The sequence below is a fragment of the Miniopterus natalensis genome, chromosome 2 (assembly GCF_054644295.1).
Source record: "Miniopterus natalensis isolate mMinNat1 chromosome 2, mMinNat1.hap1, whole genome shotgun sequence".
NCBI classification, from domain to species: domain Eukaryota; kingdom Metazoa; phylum Chordata; class Mammalia; order Chiroptera; family Miniopteridae; genus Miniopterus; species Miniopterus natalensis.
This window is the reverse complement of record NC_142082.1, coordinates 75,943,794-75,963,071: the sequence shown is the minus strand read 5'-3', so window position 1 is coordinate 75,963,071 and position 19,278 is coordinate 75,943,794. Positions and strand designations below refer to the sequence as shown.

The following is a 19,278-nucleotide window of genomic DNA, read 5'->3' as shown; positions in this document are numbered from 1 at the left end:
CAGGCACCACCCCCAATGTGAGTCTGTTTAAACCAACCCAGACAGGTCCCAGTCACAGAGCCGAGTTTTGTGGGCGAAGAAAGAGAAGCTGTGAGCAGGGACATTCAGTGTAGGAGATCCTAGCCAGACCCAGCCTCTGGGCTATTGGGGCCCTGCCCACCAGACTACTTTGGGCTCTATGCTACTGAGTGTCAGTCAGGTTGCTGAGGGTCAGGCAAAGACAGCAACTGACGTTGGCTTGCACCAGAGAACCTCTCAGGAGGTCTGGGACTGACACACCAAGAGGCCAGATTTGGACAGCATCAGAGAAAAATCCAGCGAGCTCCACAAATAGCAGATCCAAAGGGTAATCACAGCAGACACCAAAATCAGCAGAGGAAAACTCCATTTGCTTTTATTATTTTATCTTTTTAATTTCTTCTTTATTAGTTTTGTATTTCATTATCTTTTAGTTTTTTCTTCTCTTGTTTTATGTCTCTTATTTCACTCTTTCCATTTATTCTGTTTTTTCTTTCTCTTTTACTTTATTTTTTTTCTGTTTTTCTGTTTCTATTTGATATTTTATTTTTTTAATCATTTTTTAAAATTATTATTCTTTGCCCGTCCGGGAATGGCTCAGCGGTTGAGCGTCGACCTAGGATCCAGGTGACCGGGGTTCGATTCTGGTCAGGGCACATGCCCAAGTTGCAGGCTCGATCAATGACTCTCTCATCATTGATGTTTCTATCTCTCTCCCTCTCCTTTCCTCTCTCTGAAATCAATAAAGATATATATATTTTTTTAAATTATTATTCTTTGATTTATTATTTTGTTTCCTTCTTTATATTCTTTTTCTTTTCTCTTCTTTTTTTTCATATTCTCTTTTTTGGTTTCTTTTTTCATCTCTAATTTTTTTAGTCTTTTGTCTTTTTAGTATTTTTATTATTATTATTTGTGGTTATTGTTTTTGTTGTTGGTTTGGGGTTTTTGGTGTGTATTGTTTTCAGTTTTGTCTTTTTTTGTCTTGTTTTGTTGTGTCAGCACCTGTATAAAAGTTGGCATGACATAGTTGAGGTTGAACCTCACAGTCAGCCAGACTGAGGGCTGAGCCCACTCACAAAAGGGTCAACAGCAATTAAGACCCAAATACAACAGGAGGGCTCACATAACCCACACAAGGGATATTCCTAGCTCGGAAGATTAAGGAGACTACACCACTGGGCCCCACAAGACACCCAATACAGAAGGCCGCCACACCAACACTGGGAGTTATAGCAGTCCTATCCAATACTCAGAAACAAACACAAAGAGGCAGCCAAAATGGGGAGACAAAGAAACATGCCCCAAATGAAAGAACGGGAGGATTTACCAGAAAAAAAACTAAAGGAAATGGAGGCAAACAATTTCTCAGAAACAGAGTTCAAATTAATAGTTTTAAGAATGCTTAACAGCATGAAAAAGGACATAGAAATCATGAAAAACAACCAGTCAGAAATGAAGAATGGCATAGCTGAAATAAAAAATACACTGGAAGGAATAAACAGTAGGTTAGAGGAAGCCCAGGATCAAATCAGTGAGTTAGAAGACAGGGTAGAAAAAAATCAGAGCAGCAAAAGAAAAAAATAATTAAAAAGCATGAGGACAGTTTAAGGGAACTTTGGGACAACAGGAAACATAACATCTGCATCATAGGAGTATCAGAGGGAGAAGAAGTGAGTAAAAGAGAACCTAGTTGAAGAAATAATGGCTGAATACTTCCCTAATCTGGGGAAGGAAAAAGTCATACAGGTTCAGGAAGTACAGAGAGTCCCAAATAAGATGAACCCAAAGAGGCCCACACCAAGACACTTCATAAATAAAATGGCAAATGTTGAAAACAAGGAGAATCTTAAAGGCAGCAAGAGAGAGACAGTCAGTTACCTACAAAGGAGCTCCCATAAGGCTGTCATTTGATTTCTCAACAGAAACACTACAGGCCAGAAGGCAGTGGCATAAAGTATTCAAAGTAATGAAAAGGATCTGAAACCAAGACTGCTCTATCCAGAAAGGCTAGCACTCAAAACTGAGGGTAAAATAAAGAGCTTCCCAGGCAAAAAAGGGCTAAAGGATTTTATTACCACCAAACCAGAATTGCAAGAAATGTTAAAGGGACTGATATAAGAAGAAGAAGAAATGGGGGTGGGGGGGAGGGGCATGGGCATAAAGAATAAAAATGGCAATAACTACCTATCAGTACCTTAAACATAAATGGATTAAATTTTCCAATCAAAAGACATAGGGTAACTGAATGGATAAGAAAAGATGTCTCATATATATACTGTCTACAAGAAACTCACCTCAGGACAAAAGACTCCCATAGGATGAAAGTGAAGGGATGGAAAAAATTTTTCAACGCAAATAGAAAAATAAAAGCTAGGGTAGCAATACTTATATATGACAAAATACACTTTAAAACAAAGGCCATAAAAGAGACAAAGATGATTACAATGTAATACTAAAGGGATTGATCCAACAAGAGGATTTAGCTCAATATAGGAGCACCTAAATATATTTTTTATAATTTTGGGAGGACTTTAAGGGAGAGATTGACAGCAACACAGTCATAGTAGGTCACCTAACATACCACTGTCGTCACTGGCTAGATCTTCCAGACAAAAAAATCAATAGGGAAACATCAACCTTAAATGACACACTAGATGAGAGGGTTATAATTGATATTTAGAGAACATTTCATCCTGAAGCTGCAGAATATACATTCTTCTCAAGTGTACATGGAACATTCTCAAAGACAGGCTACATGTTAGGGCACAAAATAAGTCTCTACAAGTTCAAAAAGATTGAAATCATATCAAATACATTCTTAGATCACAATGGCATGAAACTAGAAATCAACTACAATAAAAACACAAAAACATTCAAACACATGGAGGATAAACAGCATGTTATTAAACAATGAATGGGTTACCAATGAGATCAAGGAAAAAATATAAAAACTTCCTGGAAACAAATCAAAATGAACACACAACAACCCAAAATCTATGGGACACAGCAAAAACAGTCCTGAGAGGCAAGTTCATAGCATTACCGAACTGCCTCAAGAAACAAGAAAAATATCAAAAATAATCTAACTCTACAACTAAAAGAACTAGAAAAAGAACAACAAGAAAAGCCCAGAGTAAGTAGAAGGAAGAAAATGCTAAAGATCAGAGTGGAAATAAATGACACAAAGACCAAAAAAATAAATACAAAAGATCAATGAAACCAAGAGTTGGTTCTTTAAAAAGATAAACAAGATTGATGAACCTTTAGCCTGACTCATCAAGAAACAAAGGAAGAAGACACAAATAAATAAAATCAGAAATAAAAGAGGTGAAGTAACAACTGACACCAGAGAAATATGAAGGATAGTAAGAAAATACTATGAACAACTATACACCAACAAATTGGACAACCTGCGAAATGGACAAATTCCTAGAAACATACAATCTTCTAAAAACTCAATCAGAAAAAAACAGAAAACCTGAATAGACTGATAACTAATGAAATTGAAGCAGTAATTAAAAACAAACAAACAAACAAAAACACCTCCCAGCAAACAAAAGTCCTGGACAGGATGGCTTCACAGTCCAGTTTTGCCAAACATTCAAAGAAGAACTAATATCTATCCTCCTCAAACTATTCCAAAACATTCAAGAGAAGGAAGACTTCCAAGCTCCTTTTTTTTTTTTTTAATATATCTTAATTGATTTCAGAGAGAGGAAGGGAGAGGGAGAGAGAGATAGAAACATCAATGATGAGAGAGTCGTCATTGATTGGCTGCCTCTTGCACGCCCCAACTGGGGATCAAGCCCACAACCCATGCATGTGCCCTGACTGGGAATTGAATCACAATCTCCTGGATCTTAGGTCTATGCTTAACCACTGAGTCACATCCAGCCAGGCCCAAGCTCTTTTTAGAAGGCCTGTATTGTCCAAATTCAAAACCAGATAAAGACACTACAAAGAAAGAAAATTATAGGCCAATATACATAATGAACATAGATGCTAAAATTCTCAACAGAATATTAGCAAATAGGATCCAGCAGTATATTAAAAAGGTCATACAGCATGACCAAGTGGACTTTACTCCAGGGATGCAAAGCTGGTGCAATATTTACAAATCAATAAATGTGATACATCACATAAACAAAATGAAAGATAAAAATTACATGATCATATCAATAGATGCAGAAAATGCACTTGAAAAAATCTAGCACCCATTTATGATAAAACTTTCAACATAGTGGGAATAGAGGGATCATAATGCAACATAATATAGCCATATATGACAAACCTACTGCCAACAACATACTCAATGGCCAAAAACTAAAATTGTTTTTAAACAGGGATGTCCTGTCTTGTTCCTGATCTTAAGGGAAACAATTTTCCCTTAAGATTACTCTTATTCAACATAGTACTGGGAGTCCTAGCCACAGCAATCAGACAAGAGGAAGAAGTAAAAGGCATCCAGCCTAGCCAGTTTGGCTCAGTGATTAGAGTGTTGGCCCTTGTACTGCAGGGTCTCGGGTTCAATTCCAGTCAAGGGCATGTACCTCGGTTGCAGACTCAATCCCCAGCCCCAGTCAGGGCACATGTAGGAGGCAACCAATTGATGTGTCTCTCACATCTCTTCCTCCCTCTCTCTCTCCCTTCCACTCTTTCTGAAAAGCAGTGGGAAAAAATAGCCTTAGGTGATAATTAAAATATATGTATCTAAAGGCATCAAAATTGAAAGGAGGAAGTAAAACTCATTATTCACAGGTGACATGATATTGAACATAGAAAACCCTAAAAAATCCACCAAAAAACTACAAGTTATAATAAATGAATTCAGCAAAGTAGCAGGATACAAAATTAACATTCAGAAATCAATGGCATTCTTATATATCAATAATGAACTCTCAGAGAGAGAATCTGAAAAAAAATCCCTTTTACCATTGCAACAACAACACCACAAAATAAGATACCTGGGAATAAACTTAACCAAGGAGATAAAAGGCCTGTGTTCAGAAAACAATAGAATATTGAAAAAAGAAATAGAGAAAGATACAAAAAAGTGAAAGTGTCTACCATGTTCATGGATAGGAAGAATTAACATCATTAAAATGTCCATACTACCCAAAGCAATCTATAGATTCAACACAATGCCTATTAAAATACCAATGATGTATTTCGCAGACATAAGCACAAATATTCCAAAAATTTATTTGGAATCAAAAAAGACCCCAAATAGTCTGAGCAATCTTGAGAAAGAAGAATAAAGTTGGGGAGATCACAACACAGGATATCAAACTACACTACAAAGACATTGTAATCAAAACAGCCTGGTACTGGCAAAGGAACAGGCATATAGATCAATGGAACAGAACAGAGACCCCAAAAATAACCCCACACCATTATGCTCAATTACTATTTGACAAAGGAGGAAAGAGCATACAATGGAGTAAAGACAGTCTCTTTAATAAATAGTGTTGGGAAAATTGGACAGGTACATGCAAAAAAAATGAAACTAGACCACTAAATTACACTGTACACAAGAATAAACTCAAAATGGATGAAAAGACTTAAATGTAAGTCATAAAGCCATAAAAATCCTAGAAGAAAACGTATGCAGTAAAACCTCAGACATCTCATGGAGCAGTATTTTCACCAATACATCTCCTAGGGCGAGAGAAACAAAGGAAAAAATAAACAAATGGAACTATATCAAACTAAACAGCTTCTACACAGCAAAAGAAACCAGCATCAAAATGGAAAGGGAACCCACTGTATGGGAGGACATATTTACCAATGATACATCTGATAAGGGATTATTTTCCAAAATATATAAAGAACTTATACAACTCAACACCAGGAAGACAAAGAATCCAGTTGAAAAATGGGCAAGGGACCTGAATAGACACTTCTCCAAAGAGGACATACAGATGGTTAATAGACATATGAAAAAATTCTCAACATCACTAATCATCAGAGAGATGCAAATTAAAACCATAATGAGATATCACCTCACACCTGCCAGAATGGCTACCACTGATAAATCAAGAAACAACAAGTACTGGCGAGGATGTGGAGAAAAGTGAACCCTAGTACACTGCTGGTGGGAATGCTTATTGGTGCAGCCACTGTGAAAAACAGTATGGAGTTTCCTCAAAAAATTAAAAATGGAACTGCCTTATGACCCAGTGGTCCCACTTCTGGGAATACATCCTAAGAATTCTGAAACACCAATCAGAAAGAATATATGCACTCCTACGTTCATAGCAGCATTATTTACAACAGCTAAGATCTGGAAACAGCCCAAGTGCCTATCAGTAGATGAGTGGATAAAAAAGACGTGGTACATTTACACAATGAAATACAATGTGGCTATAAAAAAGATCTCTTACCCTTTGTGACAGCATGGGTGGACCTGGAGAGTATTATGCTAAATGAAATAATCTAGTCAGAGAAAGACAAATATCACATGATCTCACTCACATGTGGAATCTAATGAACAAAATAAACTGATGAATAAAATAGGTCAGAGACATGGATGCATGTAACAGACTGACATCTCAGAATGGGAGGAGGTTGGGGGCGGGGAATGGGAAGAGATTAACCAAAGAACATATATGCATTATGCATAGCCCATGGGCACATACAATAATGTGATGAAAGCCTGAGGTGGGGCAGGTGTTGGGAGGAGGGGGCAAGGTGGGGGAATGGGGGACATCTGTAATACTGTCAATAATAAAAAAATGCATAGTACATTATTATAAAAAGTAAATTAGGACTTAGGAACCAGGGAAAATAAGAATGAAGAATAGTAAGATGGAGGTAAAGTTAATATGCCAAACGCATGCCAGAACATGACACATCATTCATAGAACTGAAGCACAAATGTGTCACCTTCATTACCAAGAGGGAAACATGATCACATTGTGTTTCATAAAGCACTGGTTTGGGAAGCTGATCATAGCATTTCTGTTAGAGGTGGGGATCATGTATCCCATTAACTTGTTCAACACCTGCTTTTTTTACTAGACACTAAGCTCACACATGTAGTCTCTGCCTAGGAAAGTGACTGGCTTATAACACCAGGCCCTTGATAAGTTGTGGTGGATACTGTTGCTCCGAAAACTCAGTCTGTGCTCCTCCCTCCTCCTAGGGTTCCTTCTTATCCTGCAGAGAATTGTAGATTATGGCCCTGAGTGCAAAATTGGTTCTGCCTTTCACAGATTCTTGTGAGACATTTGGAAGCTGAAACTGTCCCTGGGTTTTTGTTTTGTTTTGTCTTTTGCTGTTTTGTGGTGACAGGTAAGGTCATGGAAATGTAAGGGTTTGGCCATAAGCACAAGATGTTCACTTCTTGGGTATTGACGGCAGTTTTGGCTGGGACAGCAAGAATAAAGGGTTTGTGGGCTGAGTAGCTCTAGTGGTGGCTTCATTGGTAGTGCCTACCTTGGGAAGGTCCATTCTGTGGTTATCTGGAAGTCATTCCTATAAGCTTAGCCAAGCACCTGCTCTTGCAGTCCCCAGTGATTTTATAGGCACTTAATTCTCTGTATTAAATGGTCCTGCTTAAAACACCTAGAGTAATTGCTGTTCTCTGCACTTTTTATTTTGAGACCTGACTACAATATTTGTTGAAATTTGAGTAAGTGTAGCCAAATAAGTCTGAGGGATATTATATTAGCACATTAAAGTCTGTAAAAGTCCCACAGTAAAGAAACTAGATTTACCTGTTTATCCCAACTTTTCCCAACATATTTATCAGACCACTTGAACAAGTGGGATGGTGTTTTGTAGAACACCAAGTAGAGAAGCACTGAGTAACACAACTCAGTATTCATAAGATTAAGAACAAACCAGTTACCAATAAACGATTAAAACACAATTTTAAAAAATATTTTTTAAAAAGCTACATTAATTAAGGCAATGCAATACCAGCACGGGAATTCAAATAGACCAATGGAACAGACTAGAGAGTCCAGGAACAAACCTTCTAATATTTACTATAGCATCAAAACATTCTCATATTTAGGGGGAAATGAATGATGTGCAAGACCTACATGGGAAAAATAACTATAGAACATTGAGCGATGTTAAATAAGACCTAAATAAGCAGAGAGATATCATGTTCATGGGTTGGAAGGCTCAATGTTGTAAAGAAATCAGCTCTCCCAAATTGATCAAGCTGAGTATAGATTCAAGCTAATCCCAACAGACTTTCTAAAAATGATAATTAACAAGTTGATTCTAAGTTATTTTATGGAAATTCAAAGGGCCAAGAAAGTTAAGGCAACATTGTAGAACACAGTTGTACGACTTATTCTACCAGACATCAAGTCTTGTTATAAAGCTACAATAAATAATTCAATGTAGTATTGGCACAGGAATAGTCAAGTAGACCAAAGGAACAGACTAGATTCCCGAAACAGACCTTCTGATATATGGACACTTGATTTATGACAAAGATGCCATTGCAGAGCAATGGAGAAAGAATGATCTTTTCAATAAATGGTGCCAGGTCAGTTGCATATCAATATGAGAAAAAAAATGAATGATGATCCTTACCTCAAACTAGGCATAATATTAACTTCAGGTGAATTGTTGATTTTAACATGAAAGGCAAATAATAAATCCTCAAGAAGAAAAAAAATAAAAGAATATATTCTGTAAGAGAATACAAAAAGCTGCTGTAGGTTTGACTTCATTAAAATTAAGTACTTCTGTTTATCAAAAGTCACCATTAAGAGAGTAAGAAAGGAAGCCACGCCCTGGCCAGTGTGGTTCAGTTGGTTGGAGTGTCATCCCCTTACACCAGAATGTAGTGGGTTCAATTCCTGGTCAGAGCACATACTCAGGTTGCAGGTTTGATCCCTTGTTGGGGCGTGTGTGGGAAGCAACTGATCAATGTTTCTCTCTCTGTCTCTCCAAAAAAAAAAAAAAAAAAGGGAAGCCACAAAGTAGAGGATATTTGCAGTACACATAACTGACAAAAGACTCATTCCAAAGAAAAGTTGATGAAATATTTGAATAAATACTTCACAAAAGAGAATATGGAAATGGGAATTTGGGAAATAATAATAAGGCCACAATAAGATGTTACTACATACCTATCAAAATTGCTAAAAGTAAAAAGAGTGACAATAATGAGTGTTGGTAAAGATGTGGAATAACTGGAACTCTCATACACTGCTGGTGGCAATGCACAGTGGAAAACTGTTTTGAAATAACTATTAAAACTGAGCATGTGCTTCCCTATAACGCAGCAATCTGACTCAGATATAGACTTCACAGAAGTGCTTACTATGTGCACCAGAATGTTAGCATTATTCATTATAACCCCAAACCAGAAACTACCTACATGAATAAATTGTGGTATATACATACAAGGGACCATAACAACATGGATGAATTTCACAGACATAATGGTAAATGAAAGAAGCCAGACCAAGGGAGTACATATTGTATGATACCATTTATGTAAGGTTCAAAAACAGATAAAACCATGGTGTTAGAAATCAGGACAGAGGTTTCCTTTGGGGAAGATACTGGTAATGTTCTATTTTTTTTATTTGAGCGATAGTTATAATTTGTGATCATTCATTCAGCTGTATGCTTATGAATGGTATCCTTTTCTGTAAAGTTTATTTTTTTTAATTTATAGTATGAAGACCTGAAAAATGTTTCTGATGGGTCCTCATGAAGAGGACACTGTGTCCTAGACAGCAGATTCAGTAAAACTTAGGCTCTTTCTAATAGTACGTGAGGGGTTACCTAGTTGTTTCCAGTATTTTGTTCTGTGCTGATCTGGCTCAATCCCAGGGTAAACAGAGTAGAGAAAAATGGATGGGCTGTGTGTCCCGCAGACTGTCCTGAAAACATGGTGTTTCCCAACCTAGTTTTCACTGAGTATTGATTGGGAAAGAAATGGGGATTAGAGCCTAACAGGAACTTGGAGTACAGGTACTCTCTACTGCCAAGTAAGGTCAAACCTAAAGGTTTTAACCATTGAGTGAGCTGGGAGAAGGACTGGTGTCCCCATATGAAAGTCTAACAGATCACTGAATAGAAACCCATCTTCTTATCAGGGAGGTGGGGGCAAGGTGGGATATGTAAAACTGTATTTCACTGATTCTAGGATATATATTTCCCCCACATTTTAGCATTTAAAAAATTAGAATGCATTTTACAGTTGGTGCCATAGTTTAGTTAGCCAAGTTTTTTTTTCTTTCCAATATTATGATGCATCTTATAATTGATGGCACCTTAGACTCAAATAAATAAGTCACCTACCTTCAATGTTGTTCCCATCTTCAAGTTTCAATATTTCCAACTACTTGGAGGTGACAGTTCAAATTTATTTTAAAAGTCTAAATTTTACTTGGGACCCTAGGGGCCATTTACTCTAGTATTCCCCACCCACCCCCATTCTATCACATTTGTTGCCTAGGAGCTGGTAGAAGGCATATTTTGATGAATATACAGTTATAAATGATTTTCAATAGGTTATAAATTGCTTATATTGAAGGTAACTAGATTTCTGCAAAGAGCCTTTCCCTCCCCAGTACTATAAATTTTCTTTGCAAACTCTTCCTTTCCAGATAATATTGAGATAATATCAGCATAATCCATCTAAAATTAAAGTCTAAGTGATGTAGTTTATTTGTATTTAATTACATCAGATCTATAACTCCTGAAGTGCTAGCACCGGGATTCCAGGAAAAGTCCACAGATTGCAATATGAGATTGTAAAATGAAACTTGGTCAAAGAAAGGCTTGATGGAAACCTAAATGCAAAACAGTTGGAGAAGAATCCTTTGTTTTCTTTCTGCCTACACAGAACATAACATCTGAGTAGTGAACTACTGACAGTCTCCAGAGTAGGGGTGGGTGTCCGTTGAGGGCCAGCACTAACAGAAAAAGAATCTGGTTCCCTGTATGTTGACACCACCACCACCACCAAGCCCCTCTCCAGTGGCTAGGTCTACTAGGGTTTCAGGGCCAACAGGCAAATGAACTGAGATTTGAGACAGAGTCCGCCCCTGTGGAAACTGAAGTGCTAACTAAACAAAGAAATATAGGCAGAGGTCCGGTTACAAGGTAGCTAGCACCATCAGGGAGGTTGGGATCCAATGGACCCACGAATCCATGATGTGGTCACAGCTGCACCCAAAACCAAGATCAAACCTACAGCAGCCTTCTCCACCAGCTGGGGACCTCGAGGGGCACGGTGGCATGCCTTGTCAGGCTCGGCTCCGGGGAGGCTAGTGGCAGCCAAGGACGAGCCCAGGGAGTCTAGCACAGCTGGTCTGGGTGAAATGCAGGAGTGGATGCCTTACGACCGTAGCCACCTCCAACTCCCTCACTGCCGGAAGCTCAGTCACTTCACTTTCCCAATTTCTCCCGGGGTCTCGGGGTCTCGTGGTGCTGACACCACCCCATCCAGGTGCTGACGAAAATTCCTCTTTCCTTGAAGCACAAGCAGAATGTTTCCTCAGAAAGGAAACAAATGGATGTTAAGGACAAGAACTCACAAAGACACTTACTACACCAAGTAATTACAGTGTGAAAGTAACAAAACCAGTGTCAGGTGGCCAACTGACAAAACTTCTGGACACACAGGCTTTTAAATCTTTACCTTTTATTCTCTCTGGTGTGCTTGCTCAGTAGCCCCAGGTTTCAGCCAGTTGCTGCGCTCTGGGCCTGACCACCCGGCATGCTTAGCAGTTGGTTCCGAGATAGTCTCTCGCATGAAGGTGTGGCAATGTCGTGTATTTAGGACCTGGACCAGGGACCCACTCAAAGCTAAATAACTGTGTGAGCTTTTATTTGGATCAGATAAGAAGAGCTTCTTGAGTGTTGAATGTGTGTTCACCCTCACAACTGTACGTGCCAAGTTCCACGATTCTCAGTTTCTATTTAAGTAGACTGAGGAGTTAAATGTCTTCCCATGAGTCCACTGCTCATGAGGAGCAGAAGCAGGTTTGAAGTCAGCACTGCTTGGTGGAAAAGCAGTCCAGTGTTTCAGATTCATAAGAACAGTCTTGGGCCCTGCACTCTCACCCCCTCCACCCTCTCACCAGCCAAGGCACCAGAGCAAGTCTGGGTCTGGAGAGCTCTCATGCTGGGAAAAGGGATCTGCAAGAAAAGCCTGGGCTCCCAGAACTCTCTGCTTCATTTGCATTTTTATCATGCTTTAGCGTGATAATATAGATAGTTGTCCCTTATTGAAAACTAGGCTATAAGTTCAAGGGCAGGGACAGTTTGCATCTCCTTCATTTTTGTAGCTCTTGCACATAGCTCGGGGCTTTGCACATAATAGGCGCTCAAAAGATACAAGTTGACTGATGAGCGTATCTCACTGAATTCTCATGAGAATTTCGTGAGATACCTACCTTCTATCATTCTCATTCTGTATATGAGGCAGCTGGGCCTTAGTTGGGTTAAATCATTTGCCCCAGGTTACTCAGTTGGCAAAGAGTAGAGCTGGTGTTCTAGTCAGTTCTGCCTGACTGCAAGGCCAGACTCCAAGGCAGTGTGCTCAACTGCATTTGGACCGCACCAATTTGAGTAAAGGGTGAGGTGCATCTCCATCAGGATTTTCATAACACCGAATCTTACATTTCTTTGTATCCTTTATATTTTTCTCTTCTGGTTAAGCCAAAACTTAATGCCATATGAACCTGAAGTCTGTGGAATTAAAAAAAAGATACAATAAAAATTGCAGAATGATATGGTGTTATGGTCATAATCCAGAGATAATTTATAGTCATGGTGCCTCCTTTTATTTGAAGAATTGAAGTGTTCTCCAAAGTAGAACAATTCTTACTATACACAGTGTTTACAAAGAAAAAGAAACTAGATACCCCTTGGATAAAGAGAGCACCATTTGAACCACAAAACAAGATAGAAATCATGACTTATTTTTTCCTAAAGTTCTCTGTGTTGTACCTCTGAAATATACATACATGTATACATATATGTGTGTACACATATATGTGTATCTCTGAGCAGAAGAGCAGGATGGAAGCCACTCTGTCAGCCCCCACCTCCCACTTCCATGTCCCTGGAGAGCTGTGACCAGACTCATTGGGAGGCAAGGGCTGAAGTTGTCTTCAAAGACTGCCCTCTCATTTAGTTGGCAGCAGGTAGGGGGGTGGAATTCCCAGTCAAAAATGCTAACTTTGACCTGTTGCCACTTTTGATCCCTGGAGGGCAAGGCTAGCTCTCCTGTGGTCTTCAGGGAAGGTTCTGAAAAAGGATGGGGTCCCACCCTCGCTCTGGAGCCATCAGTGTCAGGATAGTAGTAGAAATAAGGACAGGAGCTCTGGAGTGGGCAAGACCAGGCCACTGCCTGGCTAAGTAGAGCACCTTTGCCCTCCTCCTGGGCACTAGCTCTGGCTTTGTGCCTGTTCTCACTGGCCATCTCTTGGGATTCAACCTTTCCAAGGGCCCCGCACCATACTCCACCCACCTGTGGCAGCCCTTCCACACTCAGTCTCCACTTAGCACCCCCTCTTCTACATAAACTAAAAGGTAATTCTGAGTGTGACATGTTCTAGAAAGAGAATGTATGACTTTTTTCTTTTGTTTTTAGTGCAGAAGATGCCTGAAGTGTACATTTGTGTTGCCATTTTGGCTCTCAAGCCAGTGAACCTCTTCTTGTTCTCATTTTGGGGGATTTTATTCTAGACAGTTCAGAGGACCTAGGGACTTTGCCACAACATCCAGTTCAATAGCTTTAATCAGTTATTCATTATTCACCCAGGTATTTAATGAGAAACTCTCAGTATCTCATTTTTTTCCAGGCTTTGAAGAGGGCCCAAAGGATGTAAGAATGGCCCCTCATCACTTGGAATTTACACTATATCTGGGGACACCACATACCAACATGTGGAAGTGTCCCAGCTCAGGCTCAGGAGTTCAGAGGAAGGATAAACATGGCTGGGGTGTGCAGGTAAAGCTTCCTGCAGAGGTGGGATCTGAAGGTCCTTTAATAGTGGACAGAATTTGAACAGGAAAACATCCTAAGCCTAAGGAACAGCAGGGGTGTCAGGAGGTTTCCGTAAGTTTGTGTGATCCTATAGGACGGCTGCCACTGTTGGGGACATTATTGTAATTACAAGGACTTCTAGCTGAGATGGAAGCTTGATGGGCCAGAGCACGCAAGCAAGGGGCATCAGAAGTCCCAGGAGGGGCCAAGGAACCTGGTATTCTGTGGGATGCCCATGCTTGCTTCAGGCAAACTCTCAGAAGCCAGTGAGGTGGAAGGCTGGCAGAGTTACCCTTGGACTCTGAGGCTCTCAAGCCCCACCTTCCATCCAGAGACTTGTATATTTCACATTCCAGAACTCACCACAGGTAATTCTTTGTAACTAATTTGATGTTCATTCTCTCACAGCAGGAGATGGATCAGCAGGGAGTGATGGTCAACACTAACTGGGCATGGTTCTTATGATATTTTGCTTTGTCCTTACCAAATCTTGTCCAGGGGAGATGATAAAAGGAGACTTCCTGGGGCCTATTATGACTGAACACATCTGCCTTCAAGGATTTGGGGCTTTTGGCACACTCTCAGAGCTACCTGCTAGCTCCCATGTCCACTCTGCCTCATCCAGCAAGAAGTATACACTTGGAGCTGGGCAAGAACCTGGTGCATGCTGGTGTCAGAGAGGAGACTGGGCCAAAGCAGGGGATTGTCAAGAGATGGGAAGACTGCCCATAGCAGGATGGGGCTGCTGTGGTGATAGGATGGCCATTCAGACCATTGGTGCCAAAAGTGTGCATGTCAATCAAAAGACACCCCACTCGTCCTCTAGCTTGTCTCCCTGCCTTCAGGATATCTTCCGAAGTACAGATCTCATCATAGCACCCTCCTGCCACTACAGCAGGAAGGCTCCCTGCCACACACCAAAAATAACCAGGCGGTGCGGCAACATGGCAAATAGACCCTTTCCCGTTATGGAGTCATAGAAACGCTGAGTAAACTGTAACCCCAAAAATATTTATTTTAATGTATGCTGTCCTTGCACGAAAGAAAGGGAAGTCCTCAGTGGCAGAAATGAAGAGAAAAACAGCAGCCAAAGCACTTAGGTGAAAGCTGGAAGCTTGGAGTCTATGGGGATCTTGGAGCCAAATTTAGGCTCTAGGGACTGGGCTGAGTTAATAATACCTGTATAAGAATAGGAGATGTGGCCTTAGCCTTGCTTGGAGGAGAGAAGCTTTTAATCTGAGCTCAGCAGAAAAGCAAAAGCATCAAACAGATGCCCGTTCCTTAAAAGGGGTTTAGAAAACACTTCACACCAGCTCAGGGGAGGGTGAGGAAGCAAATGGTCTATTTTGGGCGTCAGAAATTGAATTCCTAGGGCCTGTGCCCTGAAAGGGTGCAGATTCCAGATTTGTACTGCCTGTGAGGCCCATGAGCCCAAGCAGAGAAATTAACGTAATATTTGGTCTAAAACAATTGAAACCTCTAGGATCCTAGTAGGTAATGCTTAACCACTCTGTGTAGAAACACTGTCACAAAACAGAGGAAAAACAAATCTTACTGAAAATGAGCTCACAATAAAAATCAACAGATCATGTAAGGAAATGAGCCTTCGTGAGTGGAAACCAGCAGGTGCAGCCAGCAGGGTCCTTGGTATCTCAAGGACTGCAGATAATGGAACAATATGAAAGAAGCTACACACACACTCATACCCAGAATTTCAAAAGCAGAACCCAGCAGTTCTGATCCCTGTTCTAATCCCAACCCGTTCCTCCTGTGTTCACCTTCTTATTTCATTTCCTGCCATTTATACTCAAATTCTTGAGCTGTCTTCAAATTCTTCCCCTCTCAGCTTTTTTTTTTAAATTAGAGGTTCTTTTTTTGAAATATATTTTCATTGATTTCAAAGAGAGGAAGGGAGAGAGAAAAACATCAATGATGAGAATCATCAATCGGCTGCCTCCTGCACACCCCTTACTGGGGATCAAGCCTGCAACCCGGGCATGTGCCCTGACTGGGAATGGAACCATGATCTCCTGATTCACGGGGTCAGTGCTCAACCACTGAACCATACCAGCCTATCTCTCAGCTTTTCCCCTTAAAAAATCATTCTCAATTTTCTCATCTCCTTTCCTCTCATTTCTTCTGTTACTGTGATAGGCATTTAGATGGTCTCCCTGCTTTCCCATCCCCACTGTCCCCTCTTCTCTTTAATCCACCCCCACACTGCCACTAAGTTATCCTCCTAAATGCCAAGTTCAATGATTTTACTTCCCAAAGCCAAATTCTTGATTATGAAAGTCCAAACCTTCCCCAACTTGGACCTAAACATTTTTCCTGTTTAGTTTCCTATTATATTAGGTCACCCTCACTCCAACCTGCTGTTTCAACCATTCTGGCTTAGTTATCCTTCGTACACTCTCCCTCAGGCTCCCCCCTCCTCCTGACTAGACTGCTCCCCTCATCCCATCTGCTTATTGAAGGTGAACCTTAGCTTAAACCTTTAAAAGCATGATGTCATGAAAGAATGAAGGCATCATTACAACTAGACACATCTGGTTTCAAATTCTAGGTGTGTCACTTAATAGCTCCATGCCTCAAGAAAGTCACAACCTCTCTGAGCCTCAGTTTCTAATCATATTAGATGGGAATGATACCTACTTTGCAGATTTGGGAGAATTAGAGATAATTACATAAAGCACTGAACACAGAACCTGGCCCCAGTAAGTGCTCAATAAACAGTTGCTGAGCTGAACCTGTACCTTCACATATTTAAGGAAGCTATGTCCTCACCGCTTCCCCAACCAGAGCTCCATGAGGCCTGAAGTCTTTGCATTTTTGCACTTTCCTGTGTCTAACACAGGAAGTCTTGAAACATGTCAGCTGACAAGTAGCGAAAGAACTAGGCATGCCTAACCTGATACTAGAAGAGAAGACTTTGGGTAGAGGGACCCGGCAGGTGCCAGATGTTGGAGGGCCAATTCATACTGCATCACTCAGAGAGGGCAGAACCACCATCAGGAGCTATAAAGAGGCTGATGCTAGCCCAGGATAGGAAGGAATAGCTAACATTTAGAGCTGTTTAATATTAGACCAGGTGCCAAATGTAAGTTGCATGCCATGAAAAAACTCAGATTACAGGAAGCATTTACTAGTGATAATGAGAAAGTTTCACTGCTGTCACACATATCTTCAAAATACACACCTCCCATCTAAAGGGCTTTGTTCATAGCTAAAAGCTCAGTGGTTTTTGCCACAAATTCAAGGCTTTATATATTTTTTATTAAATGAGTAAATGAAATTATTGATCAATCTGAATTTTAAGGAAAGATATGGGCTATAAAAAGGAGAAAAAAGAAAGAAAGAAAAATGAAGGGTTTAGAAAAAGACCAGCACAGGTTGACAAAGGGTAGAGAAAGGTTAGTCAGGGTCAGAGAAGAGGTCATTTTGGGAAGGCTGGAACTCCCTTGTCCAGGGCTGAGCACCAGTGACCCAAGACTGGACTTGCCTGCTCAATTCTGCTCATGTTGGCTGATCAGAGTGATCATGGCACATACCCAGGGACTACCAGGGAAATCACTCATAAGATCTTGATCATGTCCAGATGATATTCTGATCTGATTTTGAAACTTCTTTTTCCCTGTGAATTTAGGTCTTAATTATTATGCTCTGTTATTACAATTGTTACTTGTTGCTCTGTTATTACAATTGCTCAGTTCACACTTGGTAATGAGTTTTTTTAATGTTTTTATTTATTTTTAGAGAGAAGAGAAAGGAGAAGAAGAGAGAGAGAGAAACATCCATTAGTTGCCTCCAACACAGACCCCGACTGGGGACTGAACCCACAACCTGGGCATGTGCCCTGACCAGGAATCAAACTGGCAACCTTTTGGTGCACAGGAAGACTCTCACCCAACTGAGCCAGGGCAGTAATGAGTTATTAAATGAGTGTGTTGAGGTATGATTTTTTTTCCCCTTAGAATAACAGTATTCAAAGAACAGTTGATTTTCAACATGGACACCAGTAACAAAGTCCCAAGAAAAAAAAATCCTGTCCAAGTATAGAAGGATTTCTTATTTGATAAACTGAGCTTATAATTCTCAAGGACAAGCTGGTTCTCCCAGTTCGTATGAGCAGAGATAAGCTGCTCTGAGTCAAGACTTCTTGCTCTCTGTGCTCACTGCCCAGCGTGCTCACCCATAGACACAGTGGCTGTGGGATTTCAGAAGGGTCCCCAGACTCTGCAGGGCCTCCGGCAGCCCCGCACCGGTAAGGGCACTACAGGCCCGGAGCTCCCAGCAGCGGTCCTGGAATCTCTCCAGGTCCAGCTTGTCTCTGATCTCAAGCAGCGGCAGAGCATCGGGTGCCTCCTGCTTGTTGGCCAGCACCAAGAAAGGGACGCGGGCCATGTTGGGGCTGTCCAAGACTTCTGTGAGCTCAGCCACTGCCTCAGGCAATCGGGCTTCATCTGTGCTATCTAGCACATATATGAGGATGTCCGTGCCTTCCAGGTAGTCCTTCCAGCTGTCCCTGAGCTGGGTCTGCCCCCCGACATCCCAGAGAGTCAGGGACACATGCCCCGGGCCTTCAAGAGGCTCCACATTGAAGCCAATGGTGGGCATGGTCTCCACCAACTGGTAGCCCTTCAGTTTGTAAAGGAGCGTGGTCTTGCCTGCTGAGTCGAGACCCATCATCACCACCTGGGCTTTAGCCTTGTGACCTCGGGAATTCACAGAACCCATGGTAGCCACTGGTAAATCCTGGGGGAGAAAGACCAGGTGCACACATCAGCCATTCTTTTCTGAAAGAACATACAGATCCATGCAGGCACATGGAAGAAGAGCTTCTACTCCAAAAGCAGGAAGTGTCTACAGTTTCAAACACAGGCCTGGGCTCTGAAAGGCCAGGAAGTAAGGGTGTGTGAGTCACCATCAGCTGGTCTACACCGGGCGGCCTGCTTCAGAGAAGGGCTTAGGGCCGCCTGGAAGACAAGGAATGTGAGCTCACATTCCTTGGCAGTTAAAGCAAGGAGGCAAAACAGAGTTTCAGTTAGACAAACCTAGTTCAGTCTGAGTCACTGGAAGCTGTCTTCAAGTCTTGCTAGTCTGTGCTTCTAGCCTCTGTTTTCCTTCCTGTGAGCCCGAAGCCCGAAACAGAAGCGGCCTTGGGCTCCGTGCACCAAGTGCAGGTCAGCCGGCTCACCGTCACTCCAGCTGCCCGTGGAACTCCCCACAGGCCAGCACTGTGTCCTGTAAATGGTGGCTATTTATAAATAGTGTTGGCT

General features: G+C 41.2%; 1 protein-coding gene across 1 annotated transcript; it reads right to left on the bottom strand.

The window, feature by feature from the left end:
* Window positions 1-17,773: 17,773 nt before the first annotated feature.
* On the bottom strand, window positions 17,774-18,952 carry ARL11 (ARF like GTPase 11). Its single transcript, XM_016205465.2, has one exon. It carries the CDS (start codon window positions 18,734-18,736, stop codon window positions 18,188-18,190), a length of 549 nt encoding a protein of 182 aa, XP_016060951.1. The 5' UTR covers window positions 18,737-18,952; the 3' UTR covers window positions 17,774-18,187.
* Window positions 18,953-19,278: the final 326 nt, after the last annotated feature.